The 21,364-nt window shown below is 36.6% G+C and overlaps 1 protein-coding gene across 1 annotated transcript; it reads right to left on the reverse strand.

Annotated features, from left to right (window-relative positions):
- Positions 1-2,639: 2,639 nt before the first annotated feature.
- On the reverse strand, positions 2,640-20,539 carry FBXO30 (F-box protein 30). Its single transcript, XM_045544525.1, has 3 exons — positions 20,352-20,539; positions 9,829-11,884; positions 2,640-4,842 (listed from the first exon to the last, which is right to left on the reverse strand). Exons 2-3 carry the CDS (start codon positions 11,866-11,868, stop codon positions 4,639-4,641), a joined length of 2,244 nt encoding a protein of 747 aa, XP_045400481.1. The 5' UTR covers positions 11,869-11,884; positions 20,352-20,539; the 3' UTR covers positions 2,640-4,638.
- Positions 20,540-21,364: the final 825 nt, after the last annotated feature.

Raw genomic sequence — 21,364 nt, forward strand, 5'->3', positions numbered from 1 at the left:
TAAAAAAGAAACATATCTTCCTTATGTTGTCAGTTTGCTTTAGAATTGCTTTCCTTCATAGTAAAAGAGCTTAAGTCCAGCATGTCTAAAAGACCAAAAATCATTTTTAAAAAAGAAGATTCACATCAATGATTTTTTACTGTATTTCTTTCTATAAAAGCACGTTCATGAATCTTCCTTGTAACCTATTTGTAGATTCTTTATAATAAAGTCATTCTCCACATAATACATTGAGATACAAAACAATCTGAATACAAAATGTCAGTTTTGAAATGTTCTAAGGTAACAAAGCATCTCAAGATGTATATCTCCATTAATACATCAAAAGATGTACTGGCTAATTACGAAGATTATACATGTCAAATAAATACAGAATTTTTTCACTCACAGATGCAATAAAATACTTGTAAAATTCAGCAAAAAGTCCTAGTTTTGCAAAGATTCTCAGGGCAACATACCACACTTGGTTAGTTTCTACTTTGTTTGCTGTTGGTATAGCCCCAAAAGTCTTTCCAAAACACTAGTAATCAAATAATCTAGGAAACAATATTTTTCAAATTTCCTTATATCAAAATGTCCTTTCTCTTTCTGCATTTGTAAAGTGGAAAAGTGATCTGTGTCAGGACACATTTCTCCCCAATACACTCATCAGTACCTAAACTTTGAGTACCTTAGTTTTCTCATCCATAAAATAGAAATTTGAAAGATCTTACATTTTGAACTCACTTTGGTCTTTTAAATAAAAGGAACAATTATGTAAAAAGTGATCTCAAAAATAAGCCATTCTTTTTTTCCCATTATTTTATTTAGAAAGAATTTCACTAGAGTTGGCCTTTACTAAAGTGATTTTTTTTTTTTTTTGGAAATCAGGTTTAGATAAATCCTAACAAAACCCATCATTAAATTATTTCAAACACTATCGACCAAGTCACTAATGAGCTGATTTTCTTTAAAGGTATAACTAATATTCTCTGGCTTCTTAGGCCTCATGAACATGTTAAGTAAGACTACCTACAGCAACATTTAGATAACCAGCCAAACACCTATCAGAGAAATTCTTTCCATCAAAAGTCTTTCTCCTGAAAATAAGGGCCAATTGCTTTCTTTCTACTGTACTTATAAACAACCAACTCTGCAAGTTCCAGTGGGGTGTGTCATGCATGGAACAAACACATTTTTAAATATCTGAATAACTTTTCCTTAGGAAATTTGAAAAATAAACTCCATCTCTGTTTAGGTTGGGATGCAAAACATGAAGAAATCTGTTTTGCTTCCAAACACCTAAAACTAGTTAAATCTCCACAGGTAAATCTGTTATCAATATAGTAACTTAAACCACCAAATCTTCAAGGGACATGGAAGTTTTGTTGAAAATCCCATTATCATCCACATTACTAAGATCCCAATATCCAATGTTAAGGGACAGATATTGATAGCAACAACACTGACAGGATATGCAGCACACGGTCAAAAAAGATTCTATACTACTAATAAATAAGAAACCCAATCTTTAATATTATCTTATTGATAGGATTGAAAGGATCCCTACAAATGTTTCTGTGGGATTTAATCCAGTATTTACCTACTTCTACTCTCTTTGCTTATCCTAAAAATACGTTCACATGACTCTGCAATCACTAAACAAGAGAATGAGATGACTAGGCTAAATGTTACTGCTAATGAATTAAAGTTTGCACTGCAATTTGCCTTCAACAGAACACTAGTAAAATACTAGTGAATATTTGTAAATACTAGTTTAAAATATAAAAGTCCAACAACCATAGTACCCAATGTATTTTGTCATATGGCTGTAAGATTGAGACGACACATCTTTTAATTTAACTGTTATCACCACTCTTAATTTTCAATTACACATATAAGTACAAATACATATATATATATATCCACTCCAAGAATGCATCAGAGGGTAGCTGGCATGTCCCAGGCTTTCCTCTAAGTTCTAATACTTTAATGTGCATCAGAATCACCTGGAGACCTTGTTAAAAGAGATTTCTGGTTCCTACCCCAGAGTTTCTGATTCACTAAGTCTGGGGAGAGGCTCAGAATTTGTATTTCTAACAAATTCCCAGGTGATGATGTTGCTGGTCCAGGGACCACAGTTTGGCAATCACTGCTGTAAGAGTATCTGTGAGTCTCAAAAGCCAATGAGAGAGGGAGAGAGAGAAGGAGAGAAAAACAAGGAGGGAGACATTAAGCTAACAAGTAGTACTAGGGAAGGAGGCAGAGAATAAAAGTGAATTCAAATATTTCCCTTCATTCTGATGCTTGCCCTTTTATCTTGCTGGTTAGCAAAGATTAAGGAATCAACAAAGACTTCTCAAATGACAATCTACTAGGCCAACATACAAATGTTTACATGCTTAAGAGGCTAAATACATGGTTCCCATTACACATATTAGAGATATAATCATGCCAGAAACTCTTCAGCCTTTCAATACCCCTATGTGAGACTACTTTCAAGACACCAAAGGGGCACAGAAAGCTAACTAAGGAGTTTGTCACATTAAGAAAATTAATGTTCACCAGTAAAACATGGGTGAGCAATGATAAAACAAGTGACTCCTAAAAACATGCAGAAAACCCACCACGTTATAGAAACAACAGGATTGTGTTTGGAATTTGTCAAACAAGTATTAAAATTTTATTGAATGAAAGTTTTTCTTTTTAAGTTACTGAACCATATAAAGGGAAAATGTTAATTTTATTAAAACTTGAACAAATGTTTCACAAAGAAAATGTTTTAACAAAATAGTATGGTGGCATAACAAAAAAGACAGCAAAAGATGTGTAAAAGAAATATAAGGTGGGAAAAATGTTAAACATCTCATGATCCAGTGTGGAAATAAGAAGTGTAAACTTAAAAACCATAGATTTTAAAAAGCATAACTATAAAACAAAAAGTTAATGCTTGTGCTATCCTAACCATAGACACATTCTTCAGCAAAACTTTAAAAGGCAGAGTTATATTTTACAGTATTTGATCTTATTTCTGGCTTTTTCATAGAAATAGAGATTGTTTATGCATCAATCTCATAGTTGAAAAAAAGTTTAAGCAATGAGAAATAAGTATTCTACTTAAAATGACAGGTGAGGCCAAACAATTGATTTGTCTTTAATGCTACATTTTTTAATTGTACTAAGGTCTTGATCCAACCAAAACAAGTCTTTAGCAGTTCAGAATTCTTGTCTAATGCCCAAGGAACGTCTCTACCCAGCCTGATTGCCATATATGGGAATCAAGAACCTAGTAACCATAGAATACTCACAGGGACAAATGCAGGAACAGAAGACGCGATAGAGTTTTGACAATTTTAACAAAGTAATTTGTCACTATTTCAGACTACCAAATGTCAGAATTTACTTAGGGAAATTATTTATGTCCCCATCTCTGCAATTTATTTCTAAATACTGATATTCACTTTTTAAACTGACCACATCAGGTTAATAGTATAAATCAGTTTGAAAACAATAATAAAATACTTCAAAAATAGGTCTTTGAATATTTTTCTACTATACTTTGATTTTTATACAAAGGTGCAATTCTTTCTTTCCTGGTAGAGAAGTCTATGGGAAATTAACTTGGAAACGTCTCGAAGAGATTGTCCACCAAGACAGGTTTCTGCATGATTGTCGTCTTACAAAGAAGATGCCAAATTTCACATTTTTAGATGTCATAAAACACAGTTGTAACTTTTATAAGCAAAAGGCAAAAATTTTAAATGCTTATGTAAAAGAATAGTTAAGCCCTCTGCATTCTGAATTTTTTAAATTTACTCACACAATATGCCCAATTCAAACTTAAAATGAGGTATATTTCCTTTTCAAACACCAAATAGCAAATATGTAATAACATGAACAGTTTAACTTACATTCACAGGCTTGCTTTTTGTTTGTTTTTGCTTTAACCTGTCATATAACACATTGCCATGAGTCTTTGGATGTGGCATCTAACAAAAAAGAAAGCTGCATATGGTTGGTTACTCTTTGTATAATAGTTATAAGTACATAAGATGAAAATATCTTTGTGGATTATTTTTAAATCAAGATAAACGGCATTACCAAACATTAGTCATGATTTTAAATATCATGTAATTATACATTAGAGATCACCTATGCATCAACAATTGTATATAGGGAGCACTACAAAATAAAAACTTTATAATGATCTTACGGTAGTGCTTAAGCAACTGAGAATGTTTTTATCTGAAAAACCTATGCTGCAAAAATTTAATCAAAGTTTTGCTTTTTCATTGCATGGGCTGCAACTCACAGAAAACATGAGGAATAAATTGTTTGGTCAGGATCTTGTTAGTTAAAGAAGCAAAAAATTTAAGAACCAAAATATGCACACCATTAAAAATACTAATTCTGAAAATTATGTAGCTAAAAATTAAATCACCCTGTCCAGCAAGTTCCAAAAATTTCACACATTTCAAACATTAAGGCAACTTCTTCCCAACTAAACAGTACTTTATAAAAATATATGTCACTTCAAAACATTATATACATAGTGACAATAAATTTAGCTAGTTGTAATCTTTAATACATTAAAGTATCACATATTACAAAGATATTACACTAGGTGCTCGTATGTATGTGCAAGGGAAAGTACAGTTTTTAAAGTACAGGCTTTAAAACTGAGCGTAGTGAACGTCCTTCTTTAGTGAGTTCTCGTGTCACACACATACATGGCAATGGGATTGCTTCCTCTCGTTTCTCTACAATGTTGTAACTGCATTTCTTCAAGTGGTCAGCCATGCTTAGGATGTCAGCAAATTTCCATTCATTAACAGAACAAAATGCGGTACTGAATCGCCATACCTAGAAGAAAATTCTACTTTAGATTTAAACATGTCAATTTATAGAGAATCAAAACATACTTCTTGCTCTGACTACATACATGGCTACTGTTAGAGACATATCAGTATAAAATTTCAAGTATTTAGCTACAAAATTAAAAAGTAGTAAATCTGGATACAAATCTGTTTATCAAATATTTATAAGGTAAATCACTTCTATGATATGACTTCAATAAATTTAAAAACAAAAAAAGGACAAAATCCAACATTAAAAATTACATGCAACCTGGCTTATAAAATGATTATTTAAAAATCATAACCTTATGAATTCAGAGCTACTTCCTAGCACACTATTCTTTCATACTAACTGGCTATATAGAATTATCCACAGCCTGGAGATACTGACAATACAAGTGTTGTTATATTGTTTTCTACAGGTTTTTCTCCCATTCCTATTTATACCACATAAAGTGTACTAAAAAATACCCTGGAATATTGTGTGCTAAGGTAGTTTATCTTTCCACTATGCACAAGCATTAAAGTTACTTAGCAATATTTAAGAACACAGGTGCTTCAATTTATTTAAAATGTTTCTGAAAATTTATACAACAGCATTTGTAAAATAGATTCTACTTTAGTCCGTATCATTGTAAAATGTGTTTATAGGCAAAACATTCACCTGCCATCCTGTTCATTTGTCTGTTGGTAAAAATGTGAGCTACTGCCCCTTGTGCACACTCAGCAGCCCCGGGCCTTGAAGCACTGTCATCTTACTAGTTCAGCAGCGACTACTGTGGCCCCCTCTCATCTTTACAATTGAAAATAGAAAGCTACCTGAAGATATGTTAAAAGCATGAATGCAGTGCAGGACAGACCTAGGTAACAAGCATGAATGGGGCAGGACAGGCCTAGGCATCCTAGCTAAGTTCATCACTAGGCAAACATCTAGTTAGAAAACATGGAATATATGATAAACAACAGATACTCTAGAAAGTAGCAGATTTGGGGAAAAACACTCAGCCTCATTACAACTTCTCAGGAAAGAATGGTAACGTCTTCCTGGGGTGGCTGATACCTTTAAATTCTATGGAAACACAATAATTTTTCAGCTAGCAATAAAAGTCCCCACTGTTCAGCACAAAGGGTACGCCCTATGTTCCTTAGGGTTATGATCAATTGGCCTGTATGGAGAAATTTCCTGGAGTCAGTCAAGGCCTAGTTATATGTCACTAGCCTCCCTTACAATTCCCCGTATCTCACAGCTATAGGAGGAATTAGGAGTTTTCTTTAAGCTTTGGCAGAATGAATTAGCTGAAAGATTCAATGGTAGTAGGCAGCCTCTCTACTCCTCACAACTAAGAGTCTGGTGAAATAAACACAGGAAAAGCAGGCAAAAGAAAACAGATGACTCCCACCTGTTGATGACAAAGTTTCTTAGTAATGGGTCAATTTTTCATTCAAGAATCCATCAAGTATTTACTTAGAGCCTACTATACAGTGGATGTTATGCAAAGCATTAGGTATTTTGCTTTCCATAGAGTCCCACTTCTCAAGTTACAGTCCAATGACTGAAACTGCCAATTCATCAATGACTTTCAAAACAGCATGGTGAGTACTTTAGTAAGGGCATATAATGGAGCACCACAGGAACACAGACAGTGCACCTCCCTGAAGGCGTCAAGGTAGGGGTTCCAATAGGCTTTCTTCAGGAAGTAAGACCCAAAGAGTAAGCAGGATATAGCAAGAAGCTGAAGAGTATAACCTCAAGAGACAGGCTCCTCACATCTGAACCCATCAATTAGCTGGACAAGTTACCCAACCTGTTTTTTCATCTGTAAAATGGGTACAGTGAATTAAATAAGCTACTAAAAGTAAGTACTCATGCACACTGTCTAGCATATTGCAGGGGTTCAAACATAGGTATTAGAGATAACATATTGAAAGGTCTTAAGGCAAGCAAGGAAACATCAGGGAACTATAAGTAGATCGATGTGGCTAGACTATAAAGTGGCAGGAGGAAACCGAAGAGGTAAGTAAGGATGAGATTATGAAAATTCTTCTATGCAAAGTCTTCAATGTTTTATTAAGGAATTGGCCTCTATCCCAGGGGTAATGGGCAAATATCAAAGAAGTTTTAAGCACTGCAGTGACAGCATAAGAACTGTATTTAAGAAAATATATTTCATTCTATTATAGCTCTGTGTAGAGAATATGTTGGAGACTGGCCCAATTGGAAGTAGAAACCCAGTTAGGAAGAAGCTGTTGCAGTAATTCAGAAGAGAACTAAAGTTGGCAGTGAACTAGGGAAGTGGCAATGAAACAGAGAAGCAAACCTGAGAGGTATAAAGAAGGGAGAGTCAACAGGATTTCCTGATTATCTGGATATAGGAAAATTGCAGTGAACCCTAACTCCCAAATTCCTGGTTTCGGCACCTTGGTAGATGATGATAACATTGTCTGAGATTAAGAGAGGTAGAGGAGTGGAGTTAGGCTGCAGATGTTGAGTTTGAGGAAGCTGTAGGATAATCAAGTAGTGATGTCCAGTAGATGCTTATATATGGTGGTCTGAAGTAGAGGAAATGGTGAGGGTATAAATGTGTGAATAACCTTTATGAATGACGGCAATTTAAACATGAAGAGTAGGTGAGATTTTCTGCAGGAATGATTATAAAATCCCTAGAAAATATTTCATTCCATATATCAATACTAGTGGGCAAGGAAAAAAGAGGCCATACTCGGAGTGTCCCATCCTAAAAGGAAAAAAAAAACCACCAAATCATCTGGAAAACGAAAATACATACATACACACAGCAGGTGAAACTTTCTGCCACTAGAATTCCCTTTTGAGAAAAAAAAAAGCATAAAATAATTTGTGTTCATTTATAGGTTAAAGCCTCAGGAGAACTGAAAAGTAGATGCAGAATTCTGAAAAACTAGAGCAATGAGTAAAAGAGAAAGTAAGGGTGCTAAGAATAAAGTAACCAGAAATTTGAATGCTGTGCAGTCAAATGTGCAGTTTATCAAAATTGTTTCCACTTTATATTAGGTTATTAAGTATGAAATGTCCTTAAGTACTAAGTTTGACAGTTCATATTTCTGACATTTCACTTTGACACTACTTATTTTATTTTTATTGTGAAGGTACATCCTCAGTCTTACAAATGCACATTTTGGCTTGTGATTATCTTTCACTTTTTTTAGAGCAATTTTTGTGAAACCATGGATAAGTCAAAACTTTGTGTTATTTTCAAATATGATTTCTGTTGTGGAACCATTGCAGTGCAGACAGCTTGAAATATTAACAAAATGTTTGGAAAGAATGTGGCTAATGAACTCACAGGATATCAATGGTTTGAGAAGTCCCATTCTAGTGATTTTAATCTTCAAAATGAGCCATGTAGGGGACCTGAGACCAAGGTGGACACTGATGTGCTAAAAGCTGCAGTGGAAACAAATCCATCTCAATCTATACGTGAAATAGCAGCAAGGTTTGATATTAATATCCCAACAATATTGGACCATCTGTAACAAACTGGCAAAGAAGCTGGATAGATGGATTCCGCATGAATTAAATGAGCTTCAGAAGAGAAATAGTCTCAAAGCTTGCCTTTCTTTGCTGTCACGACATAAAGGTGAACCATTTCTACACCATATTGTTATATGTGATCAAAACTGGATACTTTTTGACAGCTGCAAGCATTCAGCACAATGGCTATATAAAGATGAAGGGCCGAAACACAGTCCAAAACTAAATATTCATCAAAAAAAGCTAATGGTGTCAGTTTGGTGGTCCAGCGCTGGTATTATCCACTATAGCTTCACAAAACCTGGTCAATCAATTACAGTGGATATCTAATGCAACCAACTGGATGAAATGATGAGGATGCTTGTGATTAAGCATCCAAGATTGGTCAACAGAGACAGGCCAATTTTCTTGCAAGCCAAGACTCACCACATGTCACACAAATAATTCTGCTCAAACTACAGCGGCTCGACTTGGAAACTCTGTCATCTACTGTATTCACCAGACCTTGCACCAACTGACTACCACTTCTTCCAGGCTTTATACCACTTCTTGCAAGGAAAAATATTCGATTCTGAACAAACTGTGGAAAATGTTTTTTGCAATTTCATCACCACCCACTCTCCAGGCTTCTTTGCTGCTGGCATAAACAAGCTACCACTAAGATGGCAAAACTGTGTTGGTAGTTTAGGTGCATACTTTGATTAATTGTACTGCTTCTTGTCTAAGATATAATAAACTACACTTTTGATTAGAAATTGGACATTTCATATTTAATGACGTAATAAAATGTAGTTTCATATTTTAAGTGTTCTAAAATGAAAAACACCTTCAATCAAAGATATATGTAATGCCTTCTGGTTTCCACTGAGTAATGCCTCAAATAGAAGCTGGGCAAAAGTAGGGTTATCAGAGGAGGAAAATGGTGAAGATTGAATTTGTTTAGGTCTCCCCAATACTCCAGCTCAAGTTTCCAACACAGTATGCATCACTCCTTTGTACTGTACTAAACCCAGACTCCCCACCCACAACATCAAACTCTACTGTTCTACTTTTACCTCACTCTGGCCTAAGACATTTTCTTATCCATCCATTATGTTCTCTATCCTCCAAATACTTCATGGGTAACTTACTAGTATGACCCCATACTAGTAGTTATAACTTTTTCTCATCTCTTTTTAGGTACTACCTGAAACAAGCAAATCCTAAGAAAAACACTGCTAAGAATGGAGAGAAAGTAACAACTATAAGCAGGACAAAAAATTTTCTTCTTGCTCCTAGGAAAGCTGCAATAAATCTGTGATCATGACAAACAATTCTAACTATTCTAGTTCTTCATTAATTATCATTAAAAAATTTGTCATCATATTGATTTAGTAAGTTTTAGGAGATAGTCAATTTCTCAACAAGATATTAATTTAGCAGCATTATTAAGGGCCTACTTCATGTCAAGTAAGAGGTTAATCCAGTTAAGATTCAACTAACCTTTTCTTTTATCTGCCATGATGAATTTCCTTCTGGATACTTCCTTTTCCCCCATTGTAGTATGACCATTCCACGAGACTGAAGCAGACTGCCACACACATCCCTCATTAACCTGGATACACATGAGAGCTGGCATAAACTGAAGCCATCAAGAAAGCCTGCAATATGCTGCAGGACCTCAAAAGGAAGACTACTTAAATGGTCACTATGTAATCCCAACACACAGTTTCTAGCAGGCTCTACTAATACTGTAGAAACACATGGCTGAACTCCAAATGACCTCAAATGGCGGTCATGTATAATCTTTGCTCCTTGTGTTGATGGACAAAATCTACGCTGAGAATAGGTACAACCATAATAAGCTAAAGGACACCTCTGTTCCATCCAGCCATTCAGTCCAGCATGAATATCACCATGGACGTTCTTAAAATGTGAAGAAAATTCTTTTCTTCTAAATAACTGTCCACACACAAAGGTAAACATTGAACGCTGCTTGGGTTGGTACCTAGCGACACATTCCAATACTAAATCCAGCCCAAGTGTCTGAAAAGGACTGGGATTTGAAAGCTGTGGATTGGCATGATCACACGCTGAAGCTGAGGCTATTTCCCCAACCACTGTATTTGTAGCTAATATTGCAGACGGAAGTGAAAAAGTCTGAGTCCCAAAGTCAACGTGATAGACATCAACCATGCGACTATCAGATATACCCCTCCCACCTGGAGAATCTCCCAAACAAAAGAGTAATGCTGCTGTGATCAGATCTATTCCTTGGAGGCCCATGGGATCTTCTGCAACTTCCAAATCTGATGTATCTACTGCTTTATCTTCCTTTGGTTTAGACCAACATGAATTAGAAAGAAATTTGAATGAAGGAGAATGACTGAAAGATAAGACATCCACATTCCTCAAGTCCTCTAAGTCTACTTTCCTCCAACACAATTCTCCTTCATCCTCACCATCTGCCATAAGAATATGCTGAACTGTGCCATTAGGCAAAGCATTGGATGGTATTACTTCCCTAAGTTGTGCTGCTACTGAAAGTGAACTGGAAGGTTCTGAAGTGCCATCTGATGCTGCACATTCTCCATTTGTTAAGTTACTTTGTTTTGAATCACCACGTAAATTCTGATTCTTGTCTACGATCTGTGTACACATATTTTCCAAAGGAAAGCCATTACAAAGAGCAGAAGTGCCATAAGAACTTGTTTTCAAGTCACATAATAAATCGCTTGAACCATTTTGTTCAGACTGGGCATTCTGACTTGTGTCATTATGATCAATTCCACCTACTGCTCCTATCTCATCCTCAGAAAGATACTCTTGGTCTTTTAAGTTTCTATCCTGTAAGCTTTCTCTTTCATTTTGTTCTTCTTCTATTTCATCAGGGGAAGCACAAAGACTTGTATTTAACATGCCAATGTCTCTTGTGGCAGTGTTCAGGATATCTAAAGCAGCAGCCAAACTTCTGGTTGTTTCTACAGTAGCTTGATAAAGTGCACCATAAGATTCTTCATCAACAGATACCAAACCATTAGTATGTGGTATTTCTGGGACACTTGATTTAACTGAGATTTGTTCTTTAGATTCAGATACTTTATCAGTCGCTTTTGACATAATGGTGGCTACTTTGAGAGATTCTAAGAGCATCCTTTGGTCTTGAAGGGCCAAGGCCATATCTAATTGTGCCACTTCATCAACATCTCTGCTTAGATTTTCATACGATTTCCGGTCTGCATAACTAACTGGCCATCTGTTCCACTCCATAGTACAGCATACCACACTTGCAGGACACATTTCTAGATGTTCAGCAACTTTATTTCGGGCCATGGTAAATGGACATCCAAAGTCACTATTTAAGCAAGGCACTCGTTCAAATGGACATAAAAGTCGATGCTCATCAGCTTTACAAGAATGGAAAACTGCTCCACAAACCAATGGACAACCAATCAAGTCACAGGAAATCCCAGGCTCTGGTCTGATCATACACCGTCTACTGACACAATTCACACAGTGTGAATGCTGCAGCTCCTCCTCCATAATGGCCAGTCCAGCTCTAGTTGTTGAAATGGAAAAAAGATAAGAAGTTAGGGAACAAGTGGTTGATTTTTCAAAATTGTTTAATAATATAAACCAAATCACTAATGCATCTTAGCTTACTTTATGATGAAATATATAAACATATTTAACCCATTAATTTTATATGTAATCAATACATATAATTTTTATACATAATCAATTTTATACACAATCAAGTTCTTAAAAGAACATAAGCACTTTGATTCAAGTAACAATTCAGTACTTTAAAATGTCATAAAAAATCATTCTTATATATTATATACCAATATGCCTAAAAGGGCAAGAGTTTCAAATTATACCACCTAAATTCTAGTACTATGTAGTATGTAAATTAATGTCAATAACAAGTTAATGTGTATTTTAACTTTTAGATTTCAGAGAAGACTTTAGCTTTTACTTTTGTAATTTCAACTAAACTTATTTTAATGTATCCCACATTACAGAGACCTCATCATATTCCTAAAAGGGAATAATCCAAATTTCATGAATATACCTAACCAAAACTTTACTAGACGTTTCCTTTTTTATTCCCTTTAAATAAAGGAATTCATTAAGATTTCATCTATTGATGTCTCCTTCTACATATGCCTTCATAAAGTCCATAACAAATCAACACACTAAGACTTAATTAGAACAAACAGGGAATTTATCCAGAAAATAAAAGTTATAATTTGAGCTGTGGGCAAATCACTTACTTCTGAGGGCTACAGTTTCCACTCATACATTAAACACCTATTTACTGTTTAACTACAATGTACCAGGCACTGTGTTTGGTGTGGCAAAATAAAGATTAGTAAGACATGATGCCTCCTCTGAAGAACTTATGGCAGTAAAAATCATACCACATTATTATGTTCAAAGACAGTAAAAATTATAACACATTATTATGTGATCAACACAAGAGAAATAAAATGGTAGCACAGAGAATCATCATCATCATCATCATTATGAGTTAGGGTTAGAGAAGAATTCAAAGTAGTGTTGAAAGAAGAGAAATCTTATGTATGGAAGGGTAAGTTGGTAAGGAAAGGAGGCATTTTGATGCTGAAACAATGGCATATGCAAATTCAGAAAAGCATGAATTGGCAAAACATGTTCAGGGAACCTCAAGTTTCCTAGTATTGCTGGATCACGAGGCAGTTGTGAAAGATGAGGCCAGACAAGTATGAGACAAATGATAATTAGTGCTATATGCTTCTCCAAGGAGGTCAGACTTTTAGTAATCAGAAGTCACTGAGAATTTTAAGCAGAAAAGTAGTGTCTATAAGATGACATGAAGGGATTACAGATACCTAATGGTCTTTCCTGCTTTAAAATATGCCTTATAACTGTGATCAAAAAAAGTTCTATATCAAAAACAAAGTATAAGCATTTTACTTTTAGTTATTGAGCCTACTCAATATATTTTTTCTATAATCTTCAATTTCTTTATTGGTTTGTTTCCTATTAGCAGGAAAAACTTAAAAGAATATTCTTTAAAAACTGAAATAATAAAATAATATCCCCCTTTTGCTACCATTCTTTTTTTTCTTATTAAGTTTTCAGAAGAAAAACTAAAAACAAACCAAAAAAATTTCTAATATCCCATATACTCCTCAACTCTCTAATCTGGCTTTATTTTTACTACCCCTATTAATTAAAACTGCTCTACTGAGATCTTCAATACTAAATCCAAAGAGCATATTTTTCCGGACCCCATCTTCCTTGGCCCTTATATCATGGGGATGACTAATTCCTCCTTTTTAGACTATTACTTTCCCTTACTTTTCATAATGTCGCAAGTCTACAGTTTTCCTCCTACCTCTCTGGGTTGTCCCTTAGTTTTTCTCATCTTAAATATTACTCTTCTTTAGCGTTCCATGTCATTTCTTGCTCATTCTATATATTCCCCCTGGGTGTTCTCATTTTCTTCAAAAGTTCCAATTACCACCCATATGCTGAAAATCCATCCATACATCTTGCTGAGATTCCTCTTCCAAACTCCAGACCTCTACAACTAATTATTTGTGATATATTTCCACTTGCATATGGCACAGGCAACTCAACTCAACATTTCTCAAATTAAATGACAATGTAGTAGACAATTTTCTGGATAAGAAGCTGATTCTTAGCGTATTTTCTTAACCTCAGTGCATAAGTGATTGTTAGCTCTCTGACATATTTTTTCATAAATTCTATCTTGGTTCCAGGTAGCTTAAGTAATCACACCCCAAATTACTATAACATTTTCTCTAGTTGAGACTTGATTTTTCTCAAACTAGACTAACAAAATACCTAAATCATCATTAATAGAGCTTTTCTTGATTAAGTGGAAAAGTTCTGAGTTGATACTATGGTGTTCAATGATGCCAAGGAAAAACAAGGTACACATGCAACACCAAAACGTTATTTTTAAACTGTGTTAAAAAATTACAAATTATGAGTTAAACACTTTTGAATGTCTATATTCATAAATTTTATAGGGAAGTGTAGAACCTGTAAATTAAAAATAGACATGCTAGAAGAGTCATAATAGAAGAAATAAAAGAGTAATAATGACATTTGTAAATTAAGCAGACATTCAAAGAAAAATTTTACTAAGAATTAAGACAAATCTTACTGAGTGATTACATTGTGAAAACAGCTATAGCTTTCTTAGTTACAACACCTAGACAACTGAGTTCATCTCACCTGCTAAGAGTTATAAGCTTGACTATTACTACGGGAGAAAACTAAAAATACAAGCAGTTTCAACAGAAGTAACCAGTGCTCTTAGAACTTTTAGGGATACTTTAGGTTACTGTACACACTATCATGTGACAACACCAGGCAGAACACATCTTAAAAACATCACTTAATTCAAAAATGTTTACAATAGCAACTGCTACAAACAACACTTAGTTAAATGAATAAAACAGCAATAACTTTCAAGGGAGAAGCAGTCAAATTTCAAAATAAATAGCCTCTTTCACACTATTCCTATAAGAAGGTTAAAAAAATCCATAGCAATAAGTTCACAACACTTATTATTTAATGAAGTGGACTTACAGAGCAGGAAAAGAGAACACTAATTAAGTACCTACTTTATACTTCTTTACATATATTGTGTCACTTATTCCTCATAACAATCCAGAGAAAACAGGTTCAGAAAGAGTAAGTGACTTGCCCAAGGTCATCTACCTAGTAAGGGGCAGAGCTAGGACTTAAATCTGTACCTGATCAACGTACATGGACAATAACAGATACGTTTACTTAAGAAAATAAGGCAGCGCTTCAGTAACTGGTGATCCAATTTTAAGATGTTATTTGAGGAATGGAGATTACACAACTTTGCATGTAGTTTATTACAACACTTAACTACCTATGGGGTTAAGAAAGTCTTTTTGGTCCTTTCTAATAAATAGCACATCACTTTACTTTGAACATATGTGTTTTAAATTTACATTGATAATACTCAGTATAAATGTATGGAACAACGTTATGAATTTAAAAATTCTCAAAATAGCTATACAAAGGAGGAATCAAGTTCAATTCCATTCTACAGTTAAACATATTAACAAATAATGGGGATTTAGCACTTCTTATATTTTCCTGGATAGAGCTGGAACCCATTCTACTAAGTGAAGTATCCCAAGAATGAAAAAATAAGCACCACATGTACACACCATCAAATTGGTTTCACTGATCATCACCTAAGAGCACATTTAGGAATAACATTAATCGGGTGTCAGGCAGATGTGGGGGGAGGAGGGGATGGTTGTATACATACATAATGAGTGCAATGTGCACTGTCTAGGGGATGGACATGCTTGAAGCTCTGATTCGAGGGTGGGGGCAAGGGCAATATACGTAACCTAAACTTTTGTACCCCCATAATATGCTGAAATAAAAAAAAAAAAGGAGAGAGTAGAAAATTATGTAAAAATTGTATAAAAAGTAATAAAATAAATTTTCCCAGAATTAAAAAAAAAAAAAAGAAAACAAATAAGTTAAGAAAATAGTCAATCCCCAAAGAGTATTCTGGGGATAAAATCCTCAGCTTCAGAATTTAAAATTCTCCCAGATCATCCCTTTTCTAATCAAGATCACTATTGCCAAATTAAATATGCCTTCATAAAGTATTTCACAACTGCTTACAAACCCTGTGAAACAGGTTTAAAGACATCAATCCTTGATTTATCAGTTGAACAGTGACACAGCAGGCCCAGTAGAAAACATGTTGCTAACACTGAGGTTTCAAGTTCACAATGAGCTTAATTTAAAACTCTTCATTTTTTTTAACTCCCCTAAATCAGAATCCTAACATGCCAAATAGCATCTCAATTAACTTACACTTAAATTTAAATTACTGGAAAAAGTTTCATTAGACTAGAAAATATCTATAAATGATGAAATGCTTTCAAAAGTTTCAATTTTCTCTAAGAGAAGTTCCTTGGCAACTCATACTCTGTGGCTAACAAGCAATACATAAAAATAGTTTTAAGACACAGCATTTTCCCATACAATGAAATGCGATCTTGTCATTAAAGTCATAAAGACACTGTCCTCAAAAAAACATTTATTTTTTCAAATTCATTAAAACATATAAGGAAATAAGTAAAGAATCACAAATTAGCATGATTTTAAAATATGCTAAAAAAATCACCTAATGTACTTAAAACAGCTTGCTACCTCAGGGCTGTTCCTAAATGTTTGCCTCGGCCTCCAAGACACAGACACACCCACACATCTTCCTTCCCCACATGTCCTGCCACCTCAACTCTTTAAGTATCAGCTTAAATGTTACTTTTCCATATACCCCAAAGACAAGGCACGAATCCTGTATAGTAAATGCTCATTACACACTGCATTTTTCCTTGGTAATAATGATGACAACTCTTAGTAAATCATTATTCTGTTTAATATTTATTTCCACAGGAAAACTATAAGCTCCATGAAGGTCAGGACCACCCGTCTCACTCATTCTTACTGTTCCCTACATTCAAAACTCTGCCTCAATTAGAGACCCATTTGTGTTAAATATGTGAAGAATTATAACACAAGAAAAACAAAATGGATTCCAAAACAAATGAGATTCTTGATTTCACTGCAAACTACACATTCCATGAAAGATACAATCTTACAGATCGGCCATCAGACAATTAAACTGAGTCAATATTATCTCATTGTACTGGCCATAAAACGTCAATGGTGCTGAAACATTTATTGAGCACGTAGGGTAGTATGTTCCAGGCATTACATATGGAGTAAGACAAATCATCTATCAAAAAAGCAAATCAAAGAAAGTTAATTTCAACCTTCCACTGTTTTAAAATCTTAAATAATAACAAAAGGCACAGGAGGAAACATTTACCTTTATGATTAAATTCCCTAATCAACTGTGCATTCATTACTGGAAAAGTGAATACAGAAGCACTAGGAACAAAAAGGCAGAGGCTAATGTCTGAACATGCAAAAGTGCTGAGTAGAGTACAGGGTGAGGAAAAGAAGCTCAAAATAGGAAATGGCATCAGCCTACTGTTTAAATTACAATTAATATGCATGGTATTAGAAGAAATAGAATTCTACTTATGCAGTAGCATGTTGCTCCAATGTAAGGCTGATATGGAACTATAAATGGACTTGTTCAATTAACCATTATTACAAGCCCACAAATGAAATTTCAAATTTAATAATCAATTATAAGCTCCTCCCAGGCAAATCTCATCCTTTGTACAGTCAGAGGTAGTAGTGCACAGCAAACACAAACACTTGCTGATTGATCTGCTCATGAGGTGCACTCAGCTTTAAAGACCACATAATAAATCTGTACCTCAGGTGGATATCTTATCTGTCTTTTTTTTAAAGGGGGGGGTGGTAAGACAAGATTTTAAAAAATCCACTATCATTAAATTCCAAACTCAAAGCACATGCTCCCAGTCAAAAATGGCTAAATGGATTACAATGTGTATATTCCTTTATTAAACTTTGGTTCTGACTTTTTATTTACAGAATGAATGATCTAACTACATGGAAAAATTTTTTCAAGCTTTTATCCTTTCACCTATGATATAATCAAAATATATATCTTTAATTTCTAAACATGGTCATGGTCATGAGTAGCTTATTTAGCTCATTCTAAATGAAAGTTCTAACTACTTGCAATATTCTCCACTAAATAGACAAATGAAACTGTCATAGACTTACATCAGAAATTGAAATGATATTAATAAATATTTAATACTCAGACCAGAACCCAACTGAGTTGATACTCAGATAAAAATAACCCATCCAAATGGCAGAACTCAGTTTATTAAAATGGGCAGCATGGCATGAGGCAGTGGGCTTCCAAGAAGTCTCAGTTCTGTGACCCTGAAGCAGTTACTTATCCTTGAAAATAATCTAGAACTCTGCAAAGGTTGGTTACAATTGTGTGTATCTAACAGGATATAGACATGCTGCTCTCAGAAAACAGGTGTACTTCCATTTACACAAAAGCCACATTAATATACACAAAGCTTTATGTATATTTTTATGAGGTCATTTAAATTTATAAAGCTTATTAAATACAATCATATAAGGAACTATCTAATGCTAACATTACTTACTCTTTTAAAAAAAGACTTTTTTTGTAAAAGATTTTCACAGACTGGGTTTTAACTGAGGTATGCTTGTATTAGCTACCTATAATATATTAATAGAACCAACTAGTTCCAGGCCAATCTCACCTACTTCATCACACCAAATTTGAAATTAAATTTTATTTTATATAGCCTTTCACTCAAGACTTTAATGTCAAAGAATTCTACAAATACAATGCCATTCCATACAACTCCTTTTATCAAAATAAGCAGTCTTGGGAACTCAGTTAAAAGATTTGTCCAAAATCATACAGAATAGCATACAGCTTATCCCATTAAAATAGTCACATTTTAGAAACCTGTTATATCAAACAGTAAACACATTAACCAATGCCTATTTTGGTGACCTTAAAGTACCTCTCTAACTATATAAAGTATCTTAAAATATTAACAATCACTTGTATAGTATTGCTATTTAATGGTATACTTTATTAGGACACTTAAAAAAAAAAAAAGAAAAGCTCCCAATACTAGACATGGAGAAATACCGGATTGAAATTAAATACCTAGTACACTTGGAATACATAAAAGTTTGTCTATATCTAAAACTTCAGTTCTAACATTTGCAAAACTCCACCCACTAACATCTCCAGAATCCAAAAACAAAACCAAAAAAAAGCTTATGTCACCGCATTAAAGTACCAGGTAAAAACAAACTGGCAATCTAAAAAGTTATCAAAACACCATGTTATCCCCAATTAAACTTCTGCGGTGAGAAACAGTGACTAAGCATAAAGAAGTGTGATTCAGCGAAAACTGCATATTGAAATCTAACCCTCAGAAAAATCCTACAGGCATATTTTATACTACTCTTTTCCTTTTACCTGGACTGCTTTGGAAAACCTTAATGTGAGCAAATGCAAAGCCTGCTAATACAATTTAACAAGTTTCTGAAGGAAATAACACAGTATTAAAATTTGGCAAATAGAAATTAAAACTTAGTTTGGATTTTTGTTATTAAAAGGGTTTTAAGTTAATCTACACTGATATCAGAATGCCCATAAATAACTTCATCTTGGATCACAGTCAATAACGTAATCATGGAATAAAAGGTCAATTCGTTCCCAAGCATCTTTTATCTGGGACTTACGACAGGGCTCAGAAAGAAAAACAAGAGAAAGGGAGAGGGAAATGGAGTACTAGAACCATGGTAAACACATACTGTTGCGCCTGTCTCCCTCCAGACTCCCAAACACACACGTTAAAAACATATTCACAAGAGATTACTTTGAATCTAGCATGCGCTCTCTGTAGCCCTTCCAAGCAATGTACTTCCAAGGAGCAGGACACAAATAACACAACCGCTCAGGTCTGAAAAATCAGAAGTTTCCCTTTAACAAGGACTGAGGCTAAGACTAATCCTCACACTTCCATGAATGGAAAAGTTACCAACTTCGTTCATCCCGTGGAGATAGTTGATGATTCCTCCAGGTCTTACTTTAACCCGTTTGTCCCCAAAGAACCCAAGTTTCTAAAAGCCAAACGGAACGAGAAGCTGGGTTTCTTTCAAGATTTTTAGGGTTTCCTAAGTTTAACTCCTCCTTCGTCCCTTCCCAACACACAGACACGCAAACTGGCGTGACTGGCGGGACGGTGCCCTCGGGGTGTGGGTCGCCATTTGCTGACCGCCTCAACGGCCGGCCGGGCGGGAGGCCGGGCGCGAACACCGGCGCCGCGGACGCCCTCTCTGCGCGCCCGGACGGCCGCCCCGGGACACGCACGGGCCCGGCCCGGGGCAGTGTCTCCTCCGCTCCAGGCCCGGCCCGCCGGCCCACGGCCGCCGCCGGCGTCTCCACCCCGCCGCGGGCCTCGTACGGCCTCCCCTGCGGGCCTCCCGACACTCACCGGCCGGCGCGGCCGAACCGCGGCCCAGGCCCTGGCTGCCGTAGCCGCCGTGCCCGGCTGCCCCGCTGTGTCCCGGCGACGCTCCGAGCCTCACACCCCCGTCCGGCCGCCTCCTCCGCGCCTCTCCCCCCGCCGGGCCGCCGCCTTTTCTCTTCTCCTCTGCCTCCCGCAGACGCGGCCGCCCTCCCCCAGCGCCCCGCCCCGCTCTGCCCCGCCCACCCGGCCGGCTTCGGCCGCAAGCCCGGCGGAGGCGCGCACGCAGGGCCCGGCGGGGACGCGCACGCCGCCCTCTGACCCCGCAGCGACGTGGCAGAGAGCAGGGTCGGGAGAACCTCCGGCTTTGGCGCGTTGTGGTGGGTGGGTTCCCGCTGCGCCCCATAGAGCTCCGCTCTGGCGGTGCTACCACATCCTGTTCAGTTTTAGAATCTTGAATTCCTGGGAGGAATCGTGACCCCTGATTTTACAGTTGAGGAAACAGGCCCGAGTAGAATGACTCGTTCGCCTCTCCAGTTGTGGGAGAAGCAGCCCGGATCTCTTGACTCCAGGGCAGTGCTCCTCCCGTTAGCTCTTATCTGGAGGCGGTGGGTCAGCTCTCGCCGAACCTTTGGTGATTGCCGCCGCCCCTCAGGCCTTCCCGCCGGCTAACTCAACGTACCCAACCACGTCCTGTGACTTAGTGCCAGGGCCGTGGGCTGTGACCCTCGTAGGGTTCTAGCTCCCCGGGACCGGGCACAGCCCTGCATTGAGGCGGGCGGCGGAGCCTTTCTGGAGCCCTGACGGGGCAGCCCAGCGCGGTCCGCTTCTGTGAGGGACTGAGGCATCCTCCGCGAAGGTAATCTGGCTGGAAAGGGGGCTTGATGCTGTTTTTGCAAGATACCTTCCGTATGATACCACATGGCCATATCAAAGAACGGGTATCTACGCCCCCCGCTACTACCATCAAGCCCTGGTCTAAAGCCAAGGGACAGAGGGGACAGTGACTCAGTGCGGAGTAGTGGGAGTCCCTTACCCCG

The sequence above is a fragment of the Lemur catta genome, chromosome 2 (genome assembly GCF_020740605.2).
Source record: "Lemur catta isolate mLemCat1 chromosome 2, mLemCat1.pri, whole genome shotgun sequence".
Classification (NCBI taxonomy): domain Eukaryota; kingdom Metazoa; phylum Chordata; class Mammalia; order Primates; family Lemuridae; genus Lemur; species Lemur catta.